Source organism: Mesoplodon bidens, assembly GCF_964165515.1.
Source record: "Mesoplodon bidens genome assembly, contig: HAP1_SCAFFOLD_289, whole genome shotgun sequence".
In the NCBI taxonomy this organism is placed as follows: Eukaryota; Metazoa; Chordata; class Mammalia; order Artiodactyla; family Ziphiidae; genus Mesoplodon; species Mesoplodon bidens.
In genome coordinates this window covers 492,805-512,821 of record NW_027672374.1, presented here as the reverse complement: position 1 = coordinate 512,821, position 20,017 = coordinate 492,805, and the positions used below count along the sequence as shown (strand labels likewise).

The following is a 20,017-nucleotide window of genomic DNA, read 5'->3' as shown; positions in this document are numbered from 1 at the left end:
TCGGTTTATTGCCCTCTGGCTTTTTGTCCACTTCCCTGCAGGGCTCGAAGGTCACTGGGGACCTAACTGCCCAAATCCAATGGACACTCACTCTCTCGGAAGGACGACGCTGGCATCTCCTTCCTCCTCCTTGTAACTCTATCACCTATGTCCTTCCCAGAGTTCTCTCTCTGCTTATCACTTAAACGTTGTCAGGACGCACAATCCTCCGAAGTCTCATCCATTTTCGTGATTTCAGTGACTGCTGATATGTGCTGAGGACATTCAAATTTTTATCTTTCCATGTCTTCACGTGCATGTCCAGTTATCTACCAGTTTGTCTTCTGAATTCTACAGGTGCTTTAAAATTCTACATGTGCAGAACTAAAGTCTTTTCCCCACTTCAGTTCTTTATCCCCTATTTCCAAACTCAGTGATACCACCACCCAACCTTAGTCACACAGATGGGGGTTCAGCCTCCGCCTCCTACTTCTTCCTTGCTTCCCAAGGTCAAGTCTTGCTGGTAATTTCCTAAATACAATTAGAACTTATTTCCTCCCTTCATCTATACCTTATTTCAGACCCCTTTCTTCTTGCGATTACCTGGTCTAGAAGTTACGAAATTGCTGTTTGGTGGAACCAGTTGTTAGACATTCCATTAAAAAAGGACTCTAGGGTCAAATAGCTTTGAGGATGGCTGTGACGATCCAGAATGAACATTAGCCTACAGCAGCCCCGAGAATCTGTACAGTAAAGAAACCTGGTTAACTTTACTTAAGCCAGGTTCTCCCTTCTGCCGGCCTATAAACCTTTCAGTAGGGACAGCAGAGGAGGTGGCAGCGTGAAAATCCCACTTGAAAATATAAAGCACTGCTCCTCAGAAGAGTGGGGCATAATTATCTCCAGGCTTCTTCAGATTCCTCATCCATACTGACGTCAGTGGTCTAAAATGCCACCTGAACTTGTCCTTTCCATTCTTAGCTATTTTCTGAGGAAACCAGCTCCACGCACATGGATGGTTAAGACCTGCTCTCCTCCTCCTCGCTGCCTCCTTTAGGGGCACTTGCCGCCGCCTGGGGACACTGCACTGATCCTCCAGAGCCTGTGCCTGTGGCTCTGTAACACACCCCTCGCACACTCACGGCTCTGGACTTCCGCTGTCCTCTCTGCCTTGAGTATCCTTGCCTTTCACCGGCTGACTCACCAGTTTCTCACGAGCCCTTTAAGACTTAGCTTAGGGACTGCCTCTTCCGATGACTTTTCTTTGCCTCACGGCTCCCCCTCTTCTTCCACAAACACTGACTAAACGCCCTGAATATGCCCGTCACAGCATGTCACGTGCAGGATGAGACATTGCTGTGCGTCTTCCCCTCTCACTCCACTGCTAAAGGGCCAACACTACATCTTGCTCATTGTTTCACTCCTCTAACACTCAACCCATGACTAATGAACTAACTAGTACTATAGTAGCCCTCTTAGTAACAATCAGGCAGGACCTTCTACAAGAAATCTGACACTCCGGCTTTCCTCTGATCTCACCTTTCACTCTGATTGAACTAAAGACTTATCTGTACATGTTTTACCAGGGAGACATAATTTAATCCAGAGATGTGTCATCACATACTCTTACATACTCTGCCATTTAAAAATTCTGCTCACGATGGGGGAAGGAGACAGGTGTGCTTTCTGACAGCCCCACTGTTTTTGCACTTCTAGTGCTCACTGGCTTCTCTCTCAGTGCCTGCCTTAAACCCTTCTTAACAAGGAAACAGGATAACAAAGTAATTAAGAGCCTGGTTACAGCCTATGTGTGAACAGAAACATAACCAAGGACATAGAGAATAGACTGGCGGTTGCCAAGGAGGAGGGGGTGGGAGAGGGTTGGATTGGGAGTTTGGGATTAGCAGATGCAAACTGGTGTATATACAGGATGGATAAACAAAAAGGTCCTACATGGGACTTCCCTGGTGGCGCAGTGGTTAAGAATATGCCTGCCAATGCAGGGGACATGGGTTCAAGCCCTGGTCCGGGAAGATCCCACATGCCAGAGAGCAACTAAGCCGGATGTCACAACTACTGAAGTCCAGGCACCTAGAGCCCGTGCTCTGCAACAAGGGAAGCCACCACAGTGAGAAGCATGTGCACCTCAACTAGAGGAAGCCCGCGTGCGGCAACAAAGGCCAAACACAGCCAAAAATAAATACATACATACATACATACATTTATTTTTAAAAAGTGCATGTATTTAAAAAAACCCCAAAAAGGTCCTACTGTAGAGCACAGGGAACTATATTCTATATCCTGTGATAAACCGTAATGGAAAAGAATATGAAAAAGAATGTACATAAATGTGTAACTGAGTCACTTTCCTGTACAGCAGTAATTAACACAACATTGTAATTCAAGTGTATGTCAATAAAAAATAAAATTTAAAAAAATTGCCAGAAAAATAGTCACATAAGGGGAACTTCCCTGGTGGTCCAGTGGTTAAGACTTCGCCTTCCAATGGAGGGGGTGAGGGTTCAATCCCTGGTTGGGGAGCTAAGATCCCACATGCCTTGAGGCCAAAAAACCATAATATAAAACAGAAGCAATACTGTAACAAATGCAATAAACACTTTAAAAATGGTTGACATCAGAAAAAATCTTTAAAGAAAAAATTCACATAAATCAGAAACAAATGAAAGATAATAAAGTCCATACATTAAAAAAAAAAAAAAAAGAGCATGGGTTCGGGTCACATTGCAACTTCCCACTTACTTATAGCTGTGTAATTCTGGGCAACTCACATAATGTCTCCTCAGACTGTTCATCTATAAAATGGGGATGGTAACAGTTCCCTACCTCAGAGCGTTGCTGTAATCCATAAACACGGTTAAGTGCCTTGGTAAGTGTTTGAGGCTCTCTGGTTATTATGAATTAAAATATGTCAATGGCTTCTGGCTGTGTGATTTATAATAGTTTGATGTTTAACCAAATGGTAAAACTATTCCATTTATTGTTCCGATCTCTTTTTAACCCCTAGCCTGCTTTGTTGTTTATGTTTTCTCCCACCACAGAGTGCTAGTTCCAGGAGAGTAAAGGCTTTATTTTGTTCACTGCTGAAAGCAACAGCACCCAGAAAAGTACTGTACATATGAAGCCCTCAGTAAACACTAGCTGAATGAATGGTGCAAAGTGTTACAAGGAAAAGTACACCACAACTTTCATTATAATAAAAAAGTATAGATAAAAAATCTTTCTCTAATGGCTTCCAGTCAAGTAACTGAAAACACCATATGCTATAATAAAAACATAAGTAATTTATTAAAAGTTGAAGGCAAAAACATAATTTTAAAAGATTTAGACCTATGTTAGGCGTGATAGAGTATGGAGGCTTTCTTGAAATTCACAATCAGATCCAAGAGTATCACTTTCAGACTGTTCTAGTAGACTGAGTTTACTTTTAGTTGTCTCTGATGAAACAGTCACTATTCTACTCTCTTTCTTAACAGAAATGTGTTTTTTCGAAGACTCACTTTTAATTGGTTTATTAACCAAAGAATTGTTTTGCCCAATTCCTTTGCTTTTCTGCTTTACAGGTGAGTCAGAGCAGGAATGCAGGTCCTTCCCAGGTTGTTTCTTAGCAGAGTATTTTTTGGTATATTCACCTGCTTTGCTAATTTTCTCTGAAGAAGACCTGCTATTTCTAGATAATTCCTTTTCTTTTCTTTGACTTCCAGTTCCAGGAATGACGTCTGCTGAAGGAGAACATGTTCTAGCAATGAAATCTTCAAAAGACTCCTGCCGCTGCTCTGTGACTGGGACCCCCAGGTTGTCTTTGGAAGTTTCTAAGGCCTCCTGAGCAGACGCTGGGACACGGAAGGAGTCGAGAGGCAAAGGAATCCTAGCATCACCTGTAGTTTTCTGAAAGTGGAGGGGAAGACAAAAGACAAGACAAAAATTCAGTGATGAACAAAGCCAACCATTAAAAAGTAGAGCTCAAAACTTCAATGTTACTCTGTAATCTTATCATTAACACAGTCAATTGATGAATCAGAAGATTTCAGAGCCAGTTTTTTTTGTAATTATATCTTGCCAGGTGATTCTCAGCTTAACCTAGCTATATCCAAGGCTATGTCCGCTACGTGTTCGGACTTTGGTGGCGGGGGTGGTTATTACCCATTTCCTTTCCCTCACTAAAAATGACACCCTGTTCCGTAAGATCCCTCATTCCTCTTCTACCCTCCAGGCACACGCAAACCGTAACAGTTTGTGACCAGGCTGTGTTCTCAGGCTGTCAGGTCCCAAGACCGCCCTGAGACTGGCTGATGGGGGCTCCAAGTGAGGCCAGAGGAAAAGCTGACGGGTTCCCCCCCATTCCCATAACCAGGTGATTCACTCTAATATGTTACCTATTAGCTACCTCGGGATTACTTATTTTAAAAATTACATCAGTATGTGTACCTTCATCAGTGTTCCTTCATTGTAAGCCGACTGCATACAAATAGAAACCTAGATAAAATATAAACAGAATAGACGTTTATACAATTTAAAATCTGCAATATTTTCTCTAATGTCTTCTTTCTTCATTAAGGATAGTTTGCTTTAACTCATAAATTTTCTCAAGGACTTCCAGTCTCCTTATTTACAAAAGTACAGTATCATGAAATGGGCACACATTTACTAATCTCAGATTTGGAAAGGATTCCAGAGTCTTCTAGCTCCCGAGCATGTGAACTATTAGAGACTGATCATTATTGTTTTCTCCCTGACTCGGTCATTTCCTTTTTGCTAATCACTCTTAGAATCATTAAGTGCTGTTCTGTCCATTTACTTGGATATTTTGCATTTGTTATGGGGCACCCTGTTTTGATTCTGATTTTCCTTCTTCAAGTGCCTTCTTTTCTTCTTTAGGTGGACTGCTAACAGTAGAATTCATCTGGGGACGACCTAGTAAATGAAAATCTGACTGATCTATACCAGCCATTGTGGCCAACTGCCCAAGCCTAGACGAGAGGAGGAAAGGAGAAAAGACAAAGGTTATTATAATCACAGAAGAGCAGTTTAGATTTCCCCAGACCTACAATCATGAAATACTTCTAAAATCTTTTTTTTTCTTTCTTTTTTTTTTTTTTTGCGGTACACAGGCCTCTCACTCCTGTGGCCTCTCCCGTTGCGGAGCACAGGCTCCGGACGCGCAGGCTCAGCGGCCATGGCTCTCGGGCCCAGCCGCTCCGCGCCATGCGGGATCCTCCCAGACCGGGGCACGAACCCGTGTCCCCTGCATCGGCAGGCGGACTCTCAACCACTCCGCCACCAGGGAAGCCCTACTTCTAAAATCTTAAAAGCCAACATCCTACTCCAGACTACAAGCCTCTCTCTCCCCCAAATCCTCAGCCCTTTCCAGATTCATCCTCTAGGAGACATCCCACTGTCTCACTAGCAGCTTCAGTATGTACCATGCACCCTGTCCACTGCCTGTCACACCTCCATTCCCACACTTCTTTACCACCTTTCCTCCAGTTTCCAAGAATGTGTTTGTTCCTTCCTTCCCAACACCAACACCAATTCATTCACTGACAAAACACCACTCCATCAACTATCAATCTCCACTTCCCTCTTTCAGCAAAATTGCTCCCGGTTGAGAACCACTGACCTATATCTCCCCTGCAGATTAATAATCATTTTTATGTCTAAGGCAAAGATAACTTTAATTCAAACTTATCAAACAAGCAAAATAAGTGAAAGATAGGAAAATTCTTATGCATTCCCGAATATTTTCAATGAAAACTGCCTTTAATTTAGTCTTTACAAAACAACTATACCTACTAATTACTCTGTCTACAGGTTACTCTTTTATAATGGGCTCCACACTCTACCAAAGCAGGCTTCCCTATTTGCATTTCTTAAAAAGTTTAATTCCTCATTTTAAAACGTCAACTATATTACCTATAATTACACTAAATTTGGCTAAATATAGCCACATAAGTGATGAAAATTGCTCCAGTTCCTCAGCAAACTACCATTATAGTCGCAAAGAATGCCATGAAGAGAAATGAACTAACCCAGCATCTTTAAGGAGAACCAGGAAAGCATGGAACTTCTGGAAAGAATTCTCAGTGCTGCCCAAAACACCTTCATCATCCAGGATCATGCTTGTCAATGAGTGGGCATGAAGGGCTTCAGACAAAGAGAAAGTTGTGTTTCTTAACTGGGCATTTTCATGTTCCAGCTATACAAGAAGACTGAAAACGTCTGACATGATTTTTTCTCATTGTCATCAAAAGTAGTCTTGCCTTGGGCTTCCCTGGTGGCGCAGTGGTTGCGAGTCTGCCTGCCGATGCAGGGGACACGGGTTCGTGCCCCAGTCCAGGAAGATCCCACATGCTGCGTAGCGGCTGGGCCCGTGAGCCATGGCCGCTGAGCCTGTGCGTCCGGAGCCTGTGCTCCGCAACGGGAGAGGCCACAACAGTGAGAGGCTCACATACCGCAAAAAAAAACCCCAAAAACAAAAAACAAACAAACAAAAAGTAGTCTTGCCTAGTTTCAAGGAACAAAACTAAAACACTCAAAATGTAATTAATTTATAATTAATGTAACCCTCCGCCAGTAAAGACACAGAGACCATATCACATAATAACCAAAACCCACAGGCACCCAACAAAGTTTCCTATATAACACTTAGGTGGTATATAAATAAACCAAAGTTACCGTTTTATTAATGATCTTTCACAAAAGATCACATTTCTAACTGGTTCAATTCATAATGGAGCCTCATTCCACATTAGAAAATTACCTGCTTTAAGTTTTCCTTAAATTAGAAAGTGAATTATAGAATCTGATTTGAACAAAACATATTACAACTCTGCTGAATGTTAAGAATTAACTTTAGTGAGCAAAATATCTCATGCTTACGTTTAAAAGTCCTAAATCCTACCCAACCCGATTTATTAAATGTCCAATCACCACTGTTTTCTTTGGCTTCTTGAAAATATTCACCCCGTGCACTCCTCCCCTTCCGCTCATCATCTATGCACTTAAAACCGCCGTAAGCTCAGCTCTCGTATTTCTCAGAAAGGCCGTTAATGTTCATGATGCCCCTTTCGCCTTACATGAGCAGGTGCTCAACATTTATTGAGTGAGTGTCTGCCAATCCAATGGATGCACTTTCAAAAATTCCTCCCTACACTCACCCTGTGATAAATTATATTCAGATAGAACTTTTTAGATTATGCCCTGCTTTCATGCACATTACCTAATGTAATTCTCATAGTATATATTTTTATCTTTCATTGCATTCTTAGAACTTTTCCAATATCTTAAATTTATTTAAATGATTCTCCTTCCTAATTCATTGCCAGGAGAGTCTCATCATGTCTTTTATGTTACTGTATATACAATATATGTACAGAAAGTGCCTTCTTGAATCAAAGAATCATGAACAGGAAATAAGCTAATGTCATATAAAAGCACACACACACACACACACACACATACACAAAACCAGATTTTCACATCTTTAAAAACATGCTTTCTGGAATATAGATCATATGATCACTAAATACCAGTAAATGCAAAAGTCCCTATGATACAACCAATTTGCAACATATTACAGTTTTAAAGCTTACAAAATATGTGTATATGGCTTAAAATCAAACCAAAATAAAACCAAAACACTCTCAAAAGCAGATGAAACGTGTTTACCTCACTGACTCGTCTATCAGCCTTCAGTCTTATTACTCTTTCCTCCTTTAACTGCTTTAGGCACTCCTCCAGGGTTTCCTAAGCAAACAGAGTCAATATTATAAGTAATTCATAGTATAATATCCAAAAGCCTTTCCAGCTATTGGTCTCATCAGGGTTTAGGGGCAGAGCCAGAAGCGAACTCAGGTTTTAGTCTGCTACTGGTAATACCACACCATGCCAGTGAAATGAATGATCAAAATCTATCAAATTGGCAAAGATTTATTTAAATTCCACTCTTTCCAACATAAATTTGTGGCAGCCCACCATAAAAGGCATATGCATATAACATAGTAAGTCAGAAATAAGAAGTTATGACCAAGAAAGAAAAATTCTATTTTTATTTGTGGGTCTCTTTATAGCAGGAAGTCCTATTAACGAACCTGCTTAGCATACCTGTATTGCATAATTGCAGATTCAAAAGCATGTTTTAAAAAAGTAATCACTTTTAAAGCAATTTACAGTCAAGCACTGTTCCTGGAGTTCCCTGGGTATTAAATAATCGAATCATCAAAACCCTAAGAGGGGGTTTCCCTACTGGCACAGTGGTTAAGAATCCGCCTGCCAGTGCAAGGGACACGGGTTCGAGCCCTAGTCCAGGAAGAACCCACATGCCGCAGAGCAACTAAGCCTGTGCGTCACGACTACTGAGCCTACGCTCTAGAACCCACGTGCCACAACTACTGAAGCCTGCGCGCCTAGAGCCTGTGCTCCGCGATAAGAGAAGCCACCGCACCGCAACGAAGAGTAGCCCCCCGCTCGACGCAACTGGAGAAAGCTGGCGAGCAGCAACGAAGACCCAATGCAGCCAAAAATAAATTTATAAAACAAAAAACCCTACGAGGAAAGAACGATCACTAACTCCATGTTATTTTACAGATGAGGGACACAGAGGCAGAGAAGTCGAGTAAGCAGAGCAGCACAGCCAACGTCACACCACTAAGCAGCAGAGCCACACTGTGGACTCAGGAAGCTGGCTGCCATTCCTGCTCACGGAGGTGGTAGTCTTCCCTTCACCAAGGTCACTGAAATAAAATGAACACTGATAAACTCTCTTAGGAGTTTTAGGAACTAGGACACTTCGGTCCTTGAAGTGGGGACACTGCTTGCAATAGGCAGAATTCTGACAAGAGCCCCCAAGATTACCACTTACTGAAGTACACAAACCTTCCACTTATCCAATCAAACTCTAAATGTAGGTGCTGTAGTGAAGGGATTTTGCACATGGAATTAAGGTTCAAAATCAGTTGATTTTTAAAGATAGGGAGATTATTTTAGGTGGATGTGGCCTACTCAGGCACCCCATGAAAAGGACCTGAACTCTTCCTGAATTGAAGTACAAAAGGGACAAGAGGGAGACTCTCCATTGCTGGCTCTGAAGAAGTCCAATGCTGCGGCAGGGAAGGCAAGCGAGAGGCCTCTAGGAGCTGAAACTCTCCCCCCACTGACAGCCAGCAAGGAAATGGGGACCTCTGTCCTGCAACTGCAGAATCTGAATTATGCCAACAAGCCGAAGAAGCCTGTAGGCATTCTTTCCCAGAGCCTCTGGACGGTAACACAGCCAGACTGACATCTTGATTTCAGCTCTGTGGCCCACACAAACTATGGTGAACATCCAACGTTTGGGGCTCAATATCTTACACTTAAATTTCACATGCTTTAACACTCTCAGGAGGGAACCCACATGTTCCCGTGTGTATCTGAGCAGGAAGCCCAGTCACGCTGTGCCTGGACTTCTGACCTACAGAACTCTGAGCTAGTCAAATAGGTATTGTTTTCACTCAGTAAGAGTGTAGTAAAAGAATTAATATTCTACTCAACCTCCAGGTTCGTGAACAAAATAAATGATTGTCATTGTTTTAGGCCACTGTTTTGGGGTGGTTTCTTATGCAGTGATAAACAATCATAATACCTATACTTATGAAAACAGTAAGATATATTTATACATGTTAACTGCTTTGAACAATCACTTAAAGAATGAGGAACTCTATTACCTGCCATCATTGGGAGAGGAGCTGGTATCACTTTCTGGAGAGTAGCTTTTGGTACCTAACAACAATCCTACATCAGGAGTTTACCCTAAGGAAATCAAAGATGTGGGCAAAGATTTATCTACCAACATGATGTCATAAGATTGTTTATAACCAAACCCTAGAAGAAAGCTAAGAGCCTCCGAATTGGGACTGGTTTAAATAAAAACAGCTCATCGTCTGAAGGAATGCGCTATGAAGCCACTAAGAATAACAAGAGGTCTCAACCAGAGTTAATGAATGGGCTTCAGGAGTGCTACATTCAAAATGTATCTGTGCGTTTTTCCTGGGAGATGATGCATAAGCTTAATCAAATTCTCTGATGTAGAAGAGTAGTTAGTGACATGGCAAAATATTTCTGATACTTTTTTAAGACAAAAGAGCAGATTAGGTGTGTGTACATGCAGAAGTGGCTTTTATTTCCTTCAAGAAGTTGTTCATTGTTTTCAAACATTTGCTCAATGAACATATATTTTTATATTCAGAACATGTTTAAAAAATTGAGAGTCTAAGAACTTCAAATTCTTTAATGTTTCATTACTAAAGCCAGTCAAGTTTTCAATGGGGAAAAAGGGAAAAAAATTGCAAAATTCCTCTACTTTTAATATAATGGTTTAATCAATCTTCTAAAACTGATTTCAAAGAAATTCTAAACAAATAAACAAAAAAACAAAAAACCCTCAGCACGGTCAGAGGAAAGTAGACTAAAATTCCTGACTGGTTCGAAATAGCACATCAAAGTGCAATTACATGCAACAGTTTCTCCCTCTAATGGAGGGAATTAGAACACAGTGTTAAATTTTTGTGAAAAAGTGTACCCTCCTCCTACAAAGTATTCAGAATTCGTGTCCCTTACGTGGGAAATATGGAACCAAAAAAGTTAGAAAGTAAAATTGCTTGATATTCTATTACTTAAGTAAGACTAATGATAAGGCTTTGGAAGAATTTTCCTTCCTGCCGTCTGCTCTCCCTTCCTCCCTTCTGTACACCGGCTAGGGTGATTTTTCTGGGACAAAGCTCCCATCATATTGGATATCAAATTTTATGTTCAACTTTTCTCCATTTAACATTGAAATCAATCATTTCTCATATAATCAGGGGATTCATAACCTTGATTTTTTTGTGTGGGCTACAAAATATTCCACTGAGTGGGTTTACTGGTTAACCATTTTACACATTTAAATTCTTTCCAACTTTTCAATATTATCAGACAAAATAACCGTTTTTATGCATGAAGGCTTTTTTCCATATTGAGAATAACATAATTACAATAAATCCATAAAAATGAGTTTGAGATCAAAGCAAATGAACATTTTTAAGGCTCTGAGGTACCTATCTCCAGACTTCTTTCCAAAAGATTTCTGAAATTTTACACTGCCATCAGCGATGTATCACTTGGTATATAACCTCTACTATAACTGTTGGCTTACTTCCTCACTTAGAGTGCAAGTTACTTGAAGATAGGGGGTGTATTTTATTAAGTGTTTATCCCCAGCACCTGTGCCTAGCACAACGTAGACGGTCAATAAATAATTGCTTAATAAGGAAAATCCCTGCCACACACGTACATATAAGATGTATGTGTGTGAAAGAAAGACTGTGTGTTTTTCTCTAACTGGATAGATGAAAACTTGTCATCTTCTTTAATGTGCAACTTTTTTCCTTATAATTAGTAATTAAATTTCTCTTTTAGATTATATTGTAAATATTCAGATTCTCTGAGGCAAATGGGCCTGGCACTACGCATTAGCTATATAACCTTGGACAACTTCTATAACTCTAGGCCTCAACTTCCTCATCTATAAAATGGAGATAAGCTCCCATATCACAGAGCTCTTGTGAGAATTACATGAGTTAAAACACATATAAAATTAGAAGAGAGCTTGGTACATAGAATATGTGCAATTAATGCTGAATGAATGAACATGCGAATGCAAACAGTAGTGAAGGGCTTAAAATGAAACGGTCTCATCCCACTCCCACATCCAGCACTCAAGAAGCGACTGATTCTTTATGCAGTTTTTAATTGTAAAATACGATATGTGTACTGAGAAGTGCACAGAACAAAACTGTCAATGTGACAAATAAAAAGAGAATACTTACATAAGCACTACTCGAATCTGAAAGTATTCATACTTGTCAGCATCGCAAAAACCCCCCATATCTTCTCATCACAAGCTCCTTCCCTCTTCCCGGTTAAACACCAACCTCACTTCTTGACAGTCATTTCCTTTAACCTGCATGCATCCCTAACAAAAGAGTTTAGTTGTGTCAACATCTAACTTTAGGTACAGGATCATAGTATATGAAGTCTTTTCTATCTTATTTCTTTCTCTCAACATTGGTTTAAAAAATTCATCCACATTGCTGCCTGTAGCTCTAGTTCATTCAACTGTATTGCTGGATAGTTTTCCCACTGTACAAATACACATCATTTATTTAATTTTTGACTCTTAAGGACATTTGGTTTGTTTTCAGTTTGTGCTAATGCAAATCATGGACAGGAATCCTGCTGTACCGGTTACTCTGGTGCATTTACACAGGGCAGGGGTGAGGGCTGCAGGCTCACAGGCTCTTTATATACCTTCAGTTGATGGAGAGGCTAAATGCTTTCCAAAGTAGTTGTGTCGATTTATACTCCAGTGTAAGTAGGGTAGAAGATTCCCATAGTACTCCAGGTCTACAATACCTGATACTACCAGACTTTTTATTTATGTATTTGTCAATCTGATTGACATGTAGTTTCCTTGATTTTGACTCACTTTTCACTTATTACTTAATGAAGTCGTACACTTTTCTGTGTTTACTGGCTGTATGGATTTCCTTTTTTATGAGGTTTACGTCAAATATTGTTATTTTTTATTATTTTATTATTACTATTTACTTTTGGCTGTATTGGGTCTTCGTTGCTACGTGCAGGTTTTCTCTAGTTGCGGAGAGTGGGGGCTACTCTTCATTGCAGTGGCTTCTCTTGTTATGAAGCACAGGATCTAGGCGTGCAGGCTTCAGTAGTTGTGGCACGTGGACTCAGTAGTTGTGGTCGCAGGCTCTAGAGCACAGGCTCTGTAGTTGTAGCGCACGGGCTTCGCTGCTCCGCGGCATGTGGGATCTTCCCGGACCAGGGCTTGAACCCGTGTCCCCTGCCTTGGCAAGCAGTTTCTTAACCACTGCGCCATCAGGGAGGTCCAACTATTGTTATTTTGAATTCTTCTCCATTTCCAAGTAATACTCTTCCATGATTATTTTCTCACTAAATTGGGGGCATTATCTGTTCACTTTCTAACTTACTAATAAGTAAGGGTTTAGTTCCTTTACACTCTTTCCTATGTCCACACTGCTCAGTAAAGTTATGTCATCATGAGTTATTCCACTGCTCATGATCTCTTTGACTTGTAGTGATATACTTAAAAACCTACATTGTTGATCAACTAGAAAGTCTCTCAACGTCACGCTTTGTAAAATGAGGACATTCATACCATCTTCCCTTTTTCCTACTTCCTGTCTACCTTCCAAACCTAGCTTTTACGTTGTCAAAGTTGAAATTTATATTCTGTTCTATGTGCAGTTAAGTCTTCTGTTATTTGAGAGTCAGTACGGAGTAAGGTTTAAGAGAATAGGCAGAGAGCCTAAACTCAAAGCCTCGATCCAACCTTAAATTAGGTACAGCCTGGGCAAGTTCCTTCCCTGTCTTAGCTTCCTGTTCTCAAAAGTGGGAATGATATTAGCACCAACCTCATAAGGCTATTCAGAGGATTAAATGAGTTAATATATGCAAAAACACTTAGAGCCTAATATATACTAAATACATACTAGTACACAATACATTTCAGTACATACCAAGTTAATACTAATACATACTAAGTATAGTTTACGTTAGTTGTGATTACATGCAAGTTGACAATAAAAGCTGCAAACCAAGACAGCATTGCCATTCTTACAATGACATTAATATTGCCCCCTGCAGATGTACTGTGTCTCTGTGTATAGACTACACCTCGTTCCATACCGTGCCAGTGTCACTGCCCTTGTGCAGGGTGACCACATACCCCAAGCCGCCTTGGGCTGTTCCAGTTTATACCTGTTGTCCTGATGTTACAGAATTAGAGTGCCTCCTTACACTATTGAAGTGGAAGGAGTTTGGACAAGTTCCGGTTTGGACAACAAATTAGGTGGTCATTACCCCTGTGTGTCACTGAGAAGGGGGACATCTATAGTGTCCAGTTTAAATGGATTCTTCCCTTCCTCACCAATAGTAGGTTAAAAATCAACCATAGTTTAGTTTGCTTCAGGTTTATGTCCGTATAGCCTTTTCTCCTCTGGAGTTCAAGTTCCTTCTCCTCTTCCTCTCCCTCCTCCCTTCCAACAGTGCCTAACACCTAGTAAGTACAATATGCCTCAAGGTGTTTCTAAGCTCTCAATCACACAATCAGTAGAAGTCTCTCCACTCTAGACTAGCTGCAATCTGCACTGAATCCCCTATTACCTTCCTTCTTGGTTTATTGCCTCATTTTGCTGGATTATTTCTATAAATAGCTTAAGGTGTAGCACAGGAGGTCAATTGTTCAAATTTCTTTGGGTACAAAATATCTTCTTCAGCCTCCACTTATGACTCATAGTTTGGCTGGATACAAACCCCTAGGGTGAAAATTATGTGCCTGAAAAACTTTGGAGGTATCTTTCTAATGCCTTCCAGGATCCATGGTGCTGATGACAAGTATGATAAAGTCAGATTTTAACCTTTTTATTAGGTGACCAGTAGTTTTCTCTCTGGAATGGATGTATCCTCTCAGTATTTTATTCTATTTTAATTTATTTTTTCAGTATTTTAAAGTTTCACAATGAAGGGTGCCTAGGTATGAGTCTATTCTTGCTCGTCTTGCATAACTATTTTCAATCTGAGGCCTGATGTCTACTTTCAGCTGTGGGGAATTTTGTTGCCCTTTGACAGCTTCCCTCCATTTTTTTTCTGGGTCTGGACTTTCTAATAGTAACATGCGGGATCTCCCAGATGCAGCCTCTCTAACATATTTCTATCACATTTTCCATTGTGTCTTTCTTTTTTATATACTGAGAAAGGTTTTAAATTCCTACTGAATTTATTTCAGCAACCATATTTTCATTTCCAGGAGACCTCTCTTGCTTTCTGACCATCCTCCTTTTCATTAATACCCTAGTCTTATTTTATAGTTGCTAGCTCTTTTTTAACCTCTCTCAGGATACTAATTAGGGTTTTTTCTTAAATTATTCTGTTCCCTAAATTGTCCCTGGTCCTACTAGGATATGTTTGCACTCTTTCCCCCTCTCTCATGTTGTAAGCTTTACTCAACTAACAGGCAAATGACAGTTATTTTCTATTTAAGAATGAGTGCAGAAAGCTCCCTGAAGTCAACGATTGATTGGCTTCTTATGCAGGAAGAAGTGGGGAGTAATTGTAACAGGATCTCCCCCAAACAGAATTTTCTAGGGTATAAAAACTCACACAAGCTGCCCCAGTTCTCGCCAGTTTCACTGTTTTCAAAATGAAATCATCTTATTTCAGGAGCGTGAGGGCAGGGCTGGGAGTCCACTCCTCCAAACACAACCCTTCAATGAGCTCCCCTATCTCAGTCACACTTTTAACTAACTCCACCCTCTCTCCTACATGCGCACCTGAGCATGGGGCTACTTTTTCAGGTGGGGTCAGAATCCTCCTCAGTTGCAGGTGGTCCCTGTGCATATTCTAGGTGATGCTTTTCCTCTGTCCTACTGCTTCGGTTTCACACTCTTCCACCTGTCTTCTGTCTTTGAAAACTATGTTGAAATCTCTTGATTGTTGTGGGCTTATATACTGAAACACTTTGATACCATCATTGTAGTGTCTTGTCAAAACAGAGAAGAGCTAAAAGGGTTCTCAGTGCATTCTGAATCTGCTATTCTGTGGTCCCAGTGTTTAAACTTCTTGGACTTCCCCAGTGTCTATTACTGCTTTTAGAAATACAATCTCGTGGTCTATTCGTGAAGGAAATGAATACACCACATCTAAAATAACAAGGAATGTGGGTTAGATGCTCTAGGGTCTTCTCATACTCTGCCATTTAGTAATAAACCACTTACATTCTACAAATTGTAGGTGCTCATTTATAAAACGAAAAGGAGTAAATCTACATGAACTATAGATTTCTCCTACTCTAACATTTCATAATTTTCTAAGTTCTTTTCTTAAAATTTCTCTATATTATCATTAATTTTAATTAAAAAATAAAAATCTAACTTTCTCTTTTGAAAATCAAAGAGTAATTCCCGTAGTCCTACAATAATGGGATAATTAGTTCTGAAACCTGTCAAGTGTCATGTTTCATATGAAGAGAAAGTCATATTAAATAATTTTTAAAAATTAAACATGGACTTTGTAGCACAAAGACAAGGTCCCCCCCAAATGGTGTTCCTTTATTTACTAGAAATGTTCAGCTCTGCATTAAAGTTGAAATAAAATAAATATACTAATTTTGAGGTGCAAAAATTTCTTATAAAAATCTATTTTTCTTTTCTGTCCATACGAACAAAAGTATGGAATGACATTAGAGGTCAGGTTTATCTGGTAATAGAATGTAGCTTCTTGATATTTTTGATTTTAGGAACGGAGAATATCAACATCAAAACTTTTTTCAACTTTACTTTTATTTAAAATGAGGCCATATTTTCCTCTTATAAAAAGAGAGTTCAACTACAACTGTCAATTTTCTCATCTGTAAAACAAGATCACTGAATCAGCTGACTGTATTCATTCAGAACTCAATTTCCTTATCTTATGATCACTGAGGTTCTCCCTAAATCTAATATACTAAGGTTCTAAGGAAAGGAAAATATATTACTAACGACATGTTTTGATTTTAGTGTCTTAGAGTTCAAATGTCCACCATTCACCTTGGTCTAAGCTTAAGGAATCATTCAAGGGGATACAATGCAGATGGGAGGAGAAAACAGAACCCTCACACAAGCTGTGCAGTGTTGCAATCAGGCTTCCATTTGAAAAATAATCTTCTCTATGGCTTTAAAGTGATAACTTTGTACCTGCACTGCTCCTTGTTTCAAACGGATTTTGTCTGGCTCTTCCTGACCACGTTCTGAGGAATCATCAGCCTCTTCCACTTCTGAGGAGGAAGGACTCTCTACAGTCACAGTCATAAGAAATTCTGATGGACCTGAGTGTCTGAGGAAGAAGATAAGAAATCACAGAGTTGTTAAACTAAAGTGCAAAGAAAGAAGACAAGATTGTATAAAAGACAACACAAGCCAGATACCAAGTATCCAAATATTAGAGGACATTTAACAAAAGTGAACTGAGGTATCATTCTTTATAAATGTCTCTCACTGCTCCTTAGTCTGAAACAGGCAATGACTAAGTAAAATTACAGGAACTTATTTTTGCTATGTTACTGTACAGACCTCTGTTGTACATGCTTAGGATTAGTAATGGGAATTGTCCATATTATTTTATTAAGTTTCTTTCACAGAAGCCAAGTGAAGATCCAAGGTAAACATTTTTTCTCAGATCAACTTTATACTGCAAATGAAAAATTTATTCTTCACCATCAGACAAAAACAGTCTGGAAGAAAATGTAGTTTTCAGAGGAAAATACATCAGTAAAGGGACTGATGAATAATCAGAAAGTCAACATATCTAAGCTGTGAATAACAGACATTAGAATTTAAAAAAATAAATCACATACACATACACAACTAAAACTGACCCATCAAAAATTTCATCTTCTCACCACCCTTAAGCCAAAACTAGGGCAACAATTCTCCCAGCAAGCTTCACTGCCACTGCAATGTTGTTCAATAGGACATTTCCAAACATTTAAAAACTGACCGTGCCACAACTCCATAAAAGTCTACAGATCATAAAGAACTGTGCTGGGATTATATAACCATGCAGAAGACAAGTCACTAGGACATCATTTTGACAACAAGCAGCAAACCCTGCAGCATAGGAAAACCCTAACAGGAGAACGAGGTGCACACCCCTCTCTCTGGGAATGCAAGGCCAGGACTGACACCCAAGATGCTCTTCTCTCAACCTCAGCAGTGGTGCCTTTCACAGACCAACTACGCAGTCTCCCAAGACCACTGGGAAGGAGAATCTGATACCGACAGTATTAGCTTGCCATGAGGCCATAAGTGAGGGAATGTGTGTGGCCTTGGTGAGAGAGCAGAGGTTTGGGAGATGCTGCTTTATATTGGCTTTCAGATCAGGACTTTGTACATATAGCCCGCAAACAACGTTTCTTGAAAACGTGTGAACATTCTTGAGTATGACAGCTCCGTGTGAGGGGTCAGAAATGGCAGCCAAGTTCACTTCACTGGGTAACAGCTGATTTGCGGACTGGAAAACAGGCTTCCTTGTTTACAGACATAGCCACAAGGCTGCCCGTTGTGTGCCAAATCCACACAACTACACAGTTGCATTGGGAGAGCGACCAAACATGTTTTACATGGATTTATTTCAGAGAGGGAAATGCTTCTTGTAAGGCTCTGTCAGTTTAAAAAGCAAGAAGAATGACCATCCACCTTTCCCAGTTCAAGCCCTATATATCATAAATATGATAGCTACACACCAGCAACTGATTACCTACATCACAAGCTTTGATGAATGGAAAGCCCCTAAAAAGATATCAACAAAACGAAGTTAGATCTTCATGTAAATACATCACCAGTTAAACCCACTTAATACAACTATTTAGTAGTATGAACAGTATCCATACAGAATTGTGTATAAAAATAAATAAGCTCAAAACAAGGACCTGGAGGCCTCTGCTACGGAGAAAACAGAACAGAATTCAGCCGACTGGCTTGGTAATAACTCTCTGAACTGCTGAGAGGCCCCTTCAGCGCCTATGCTCAGGATGGTTGAGATTTCAGTCTCACTTTTTTAAATGGTGATATTAATCGTTCTCTAATTTACCACCCTGTGTGACGAGGATGGACCTGCGATTAAGTGTCTCAGGAAGAAGATAGGAAACCACAGAGCTGTGAAACTCAAGTGCAAACACTGGGGATTCAACACTATAGTTTATGCAACAGCAATTCACATTACCATTTGCAAAAAAGTAGTCGGTTGTCCAGTGGGGATTAGAAACATCCATTTAACATGAGCAACTGAACAGATATTTTACACAGTAACTACTTCAAGTACTATTCAAAATCAATTCTCTTTGTTTTCTTAAGCAATTGTTAATCCCCAATTTCGTGATTACTACCAAGTAAGTCACCTGAAGATCATCTAGAGCCATCTATTTCACTTACCAAGCCTAAAGCTATAATTCAACCATTTTATTTACTGTTCTGTGACAAAAATTACTATGAACAGCTATCCCCTGGATAAGAAATCAGGTAATGCTAGTTTGACTCACTAAATCTGATTTACTGAGTTAATAAGCCAGTTGATTTAGAATAGGTCTAATGCATATTTTTCATCCATTCTGCATTAAACTATTTCCCGTTCCTAAAATGTCTTTTTTCCCATTTGTACGTATCCAAATTCCTACTTCTGTGCTGTAGGGCTTCGCTCAACTACACCTGCCTTTAATGAAACTTTTCTCACATGCACAATTGGTGATAATTTTAGTCTCCTCAAGACTCCCACGGAGTTACCTTTGTTGTGACACTTGAGAAACAACTTGAAACTCCCCATTACTTTTAATTTTTCTTCCTTAGAGGGCTCATTAGGCAGAAGCCATGTGTGAGTTACCTTTTTTCCTCCACAGAAAGCACCAGAGACCACCCACATAATAGAAGTCCCAAAATAAAGAACTCTAAATGACTGAAAAAGACAGGGAATGCAAACAGGTTACCTGTTGCTTTTTGCACTTTCTGCAGGACACAATGGCCGGAAACCAGACACTCCAGGTGGTAGCGGTTCAGGAGGGTAACATTCTTTACCAGCAGAGTGTTTCCTTCCATTACTTACAGGCTTCTTTGCGGCCAAGACTACGTTTGACAAAGCATGAAAAGAAGGAATCAAGATGCACCAAAGGTCTACAGAGCAACTGTCACACGTGCACACGTCGAAAGGAATCAAAAAGGCACTTGACAATGATGCCAAGCCCATTAAAAAGAGGATCGGTTTTGTACAAAGGTTTTACATAAGCCAGCATTTTTAAAAAATATAAGTTCTCTACAGTAACAAGTTATTTTAACTAAAACAAAAGTATTGAGATGTGCAGAAATACAAAAATAAAGTTTAAAAAAAATCCCAAAGTATGATACATTTTATGTATCATGCAGAAACACTCAAGTTTCCT

General features: G+C 39.9%; 1 protein-coding gene across 1 annotated transcript; it reads right to left on the bottom strand.

Moving 5' to 3' along the window:
- Positions 1 to 6,894: 6,894 nt before the first annotated feature.
- On the bottom strand, positions 6,895 to 20,017 carry LOC308610305 (centrosomal protein of 78 kDa-like; the record flags this gene model as incomplete). Its single annotated transcript, XM_081259489.1, has 4 exons — positions 19,568 to 20,017; positions 16,785 to 16,923; positions 7,666 to 7,743; positions 6,895 to 6,990 (listed from the first exon to the last, which is right to left on the bottom strand). The coding sequence occupies exons 1-4, from the start codon at positions 19,822 to 19,824 to the stop codon at positions 6,895 to 6,897; spliced, it is 570 nt and encodes a 189-aa protein (XP_081115615.1). The 5' UTR covers positions 19,825 to 20,017.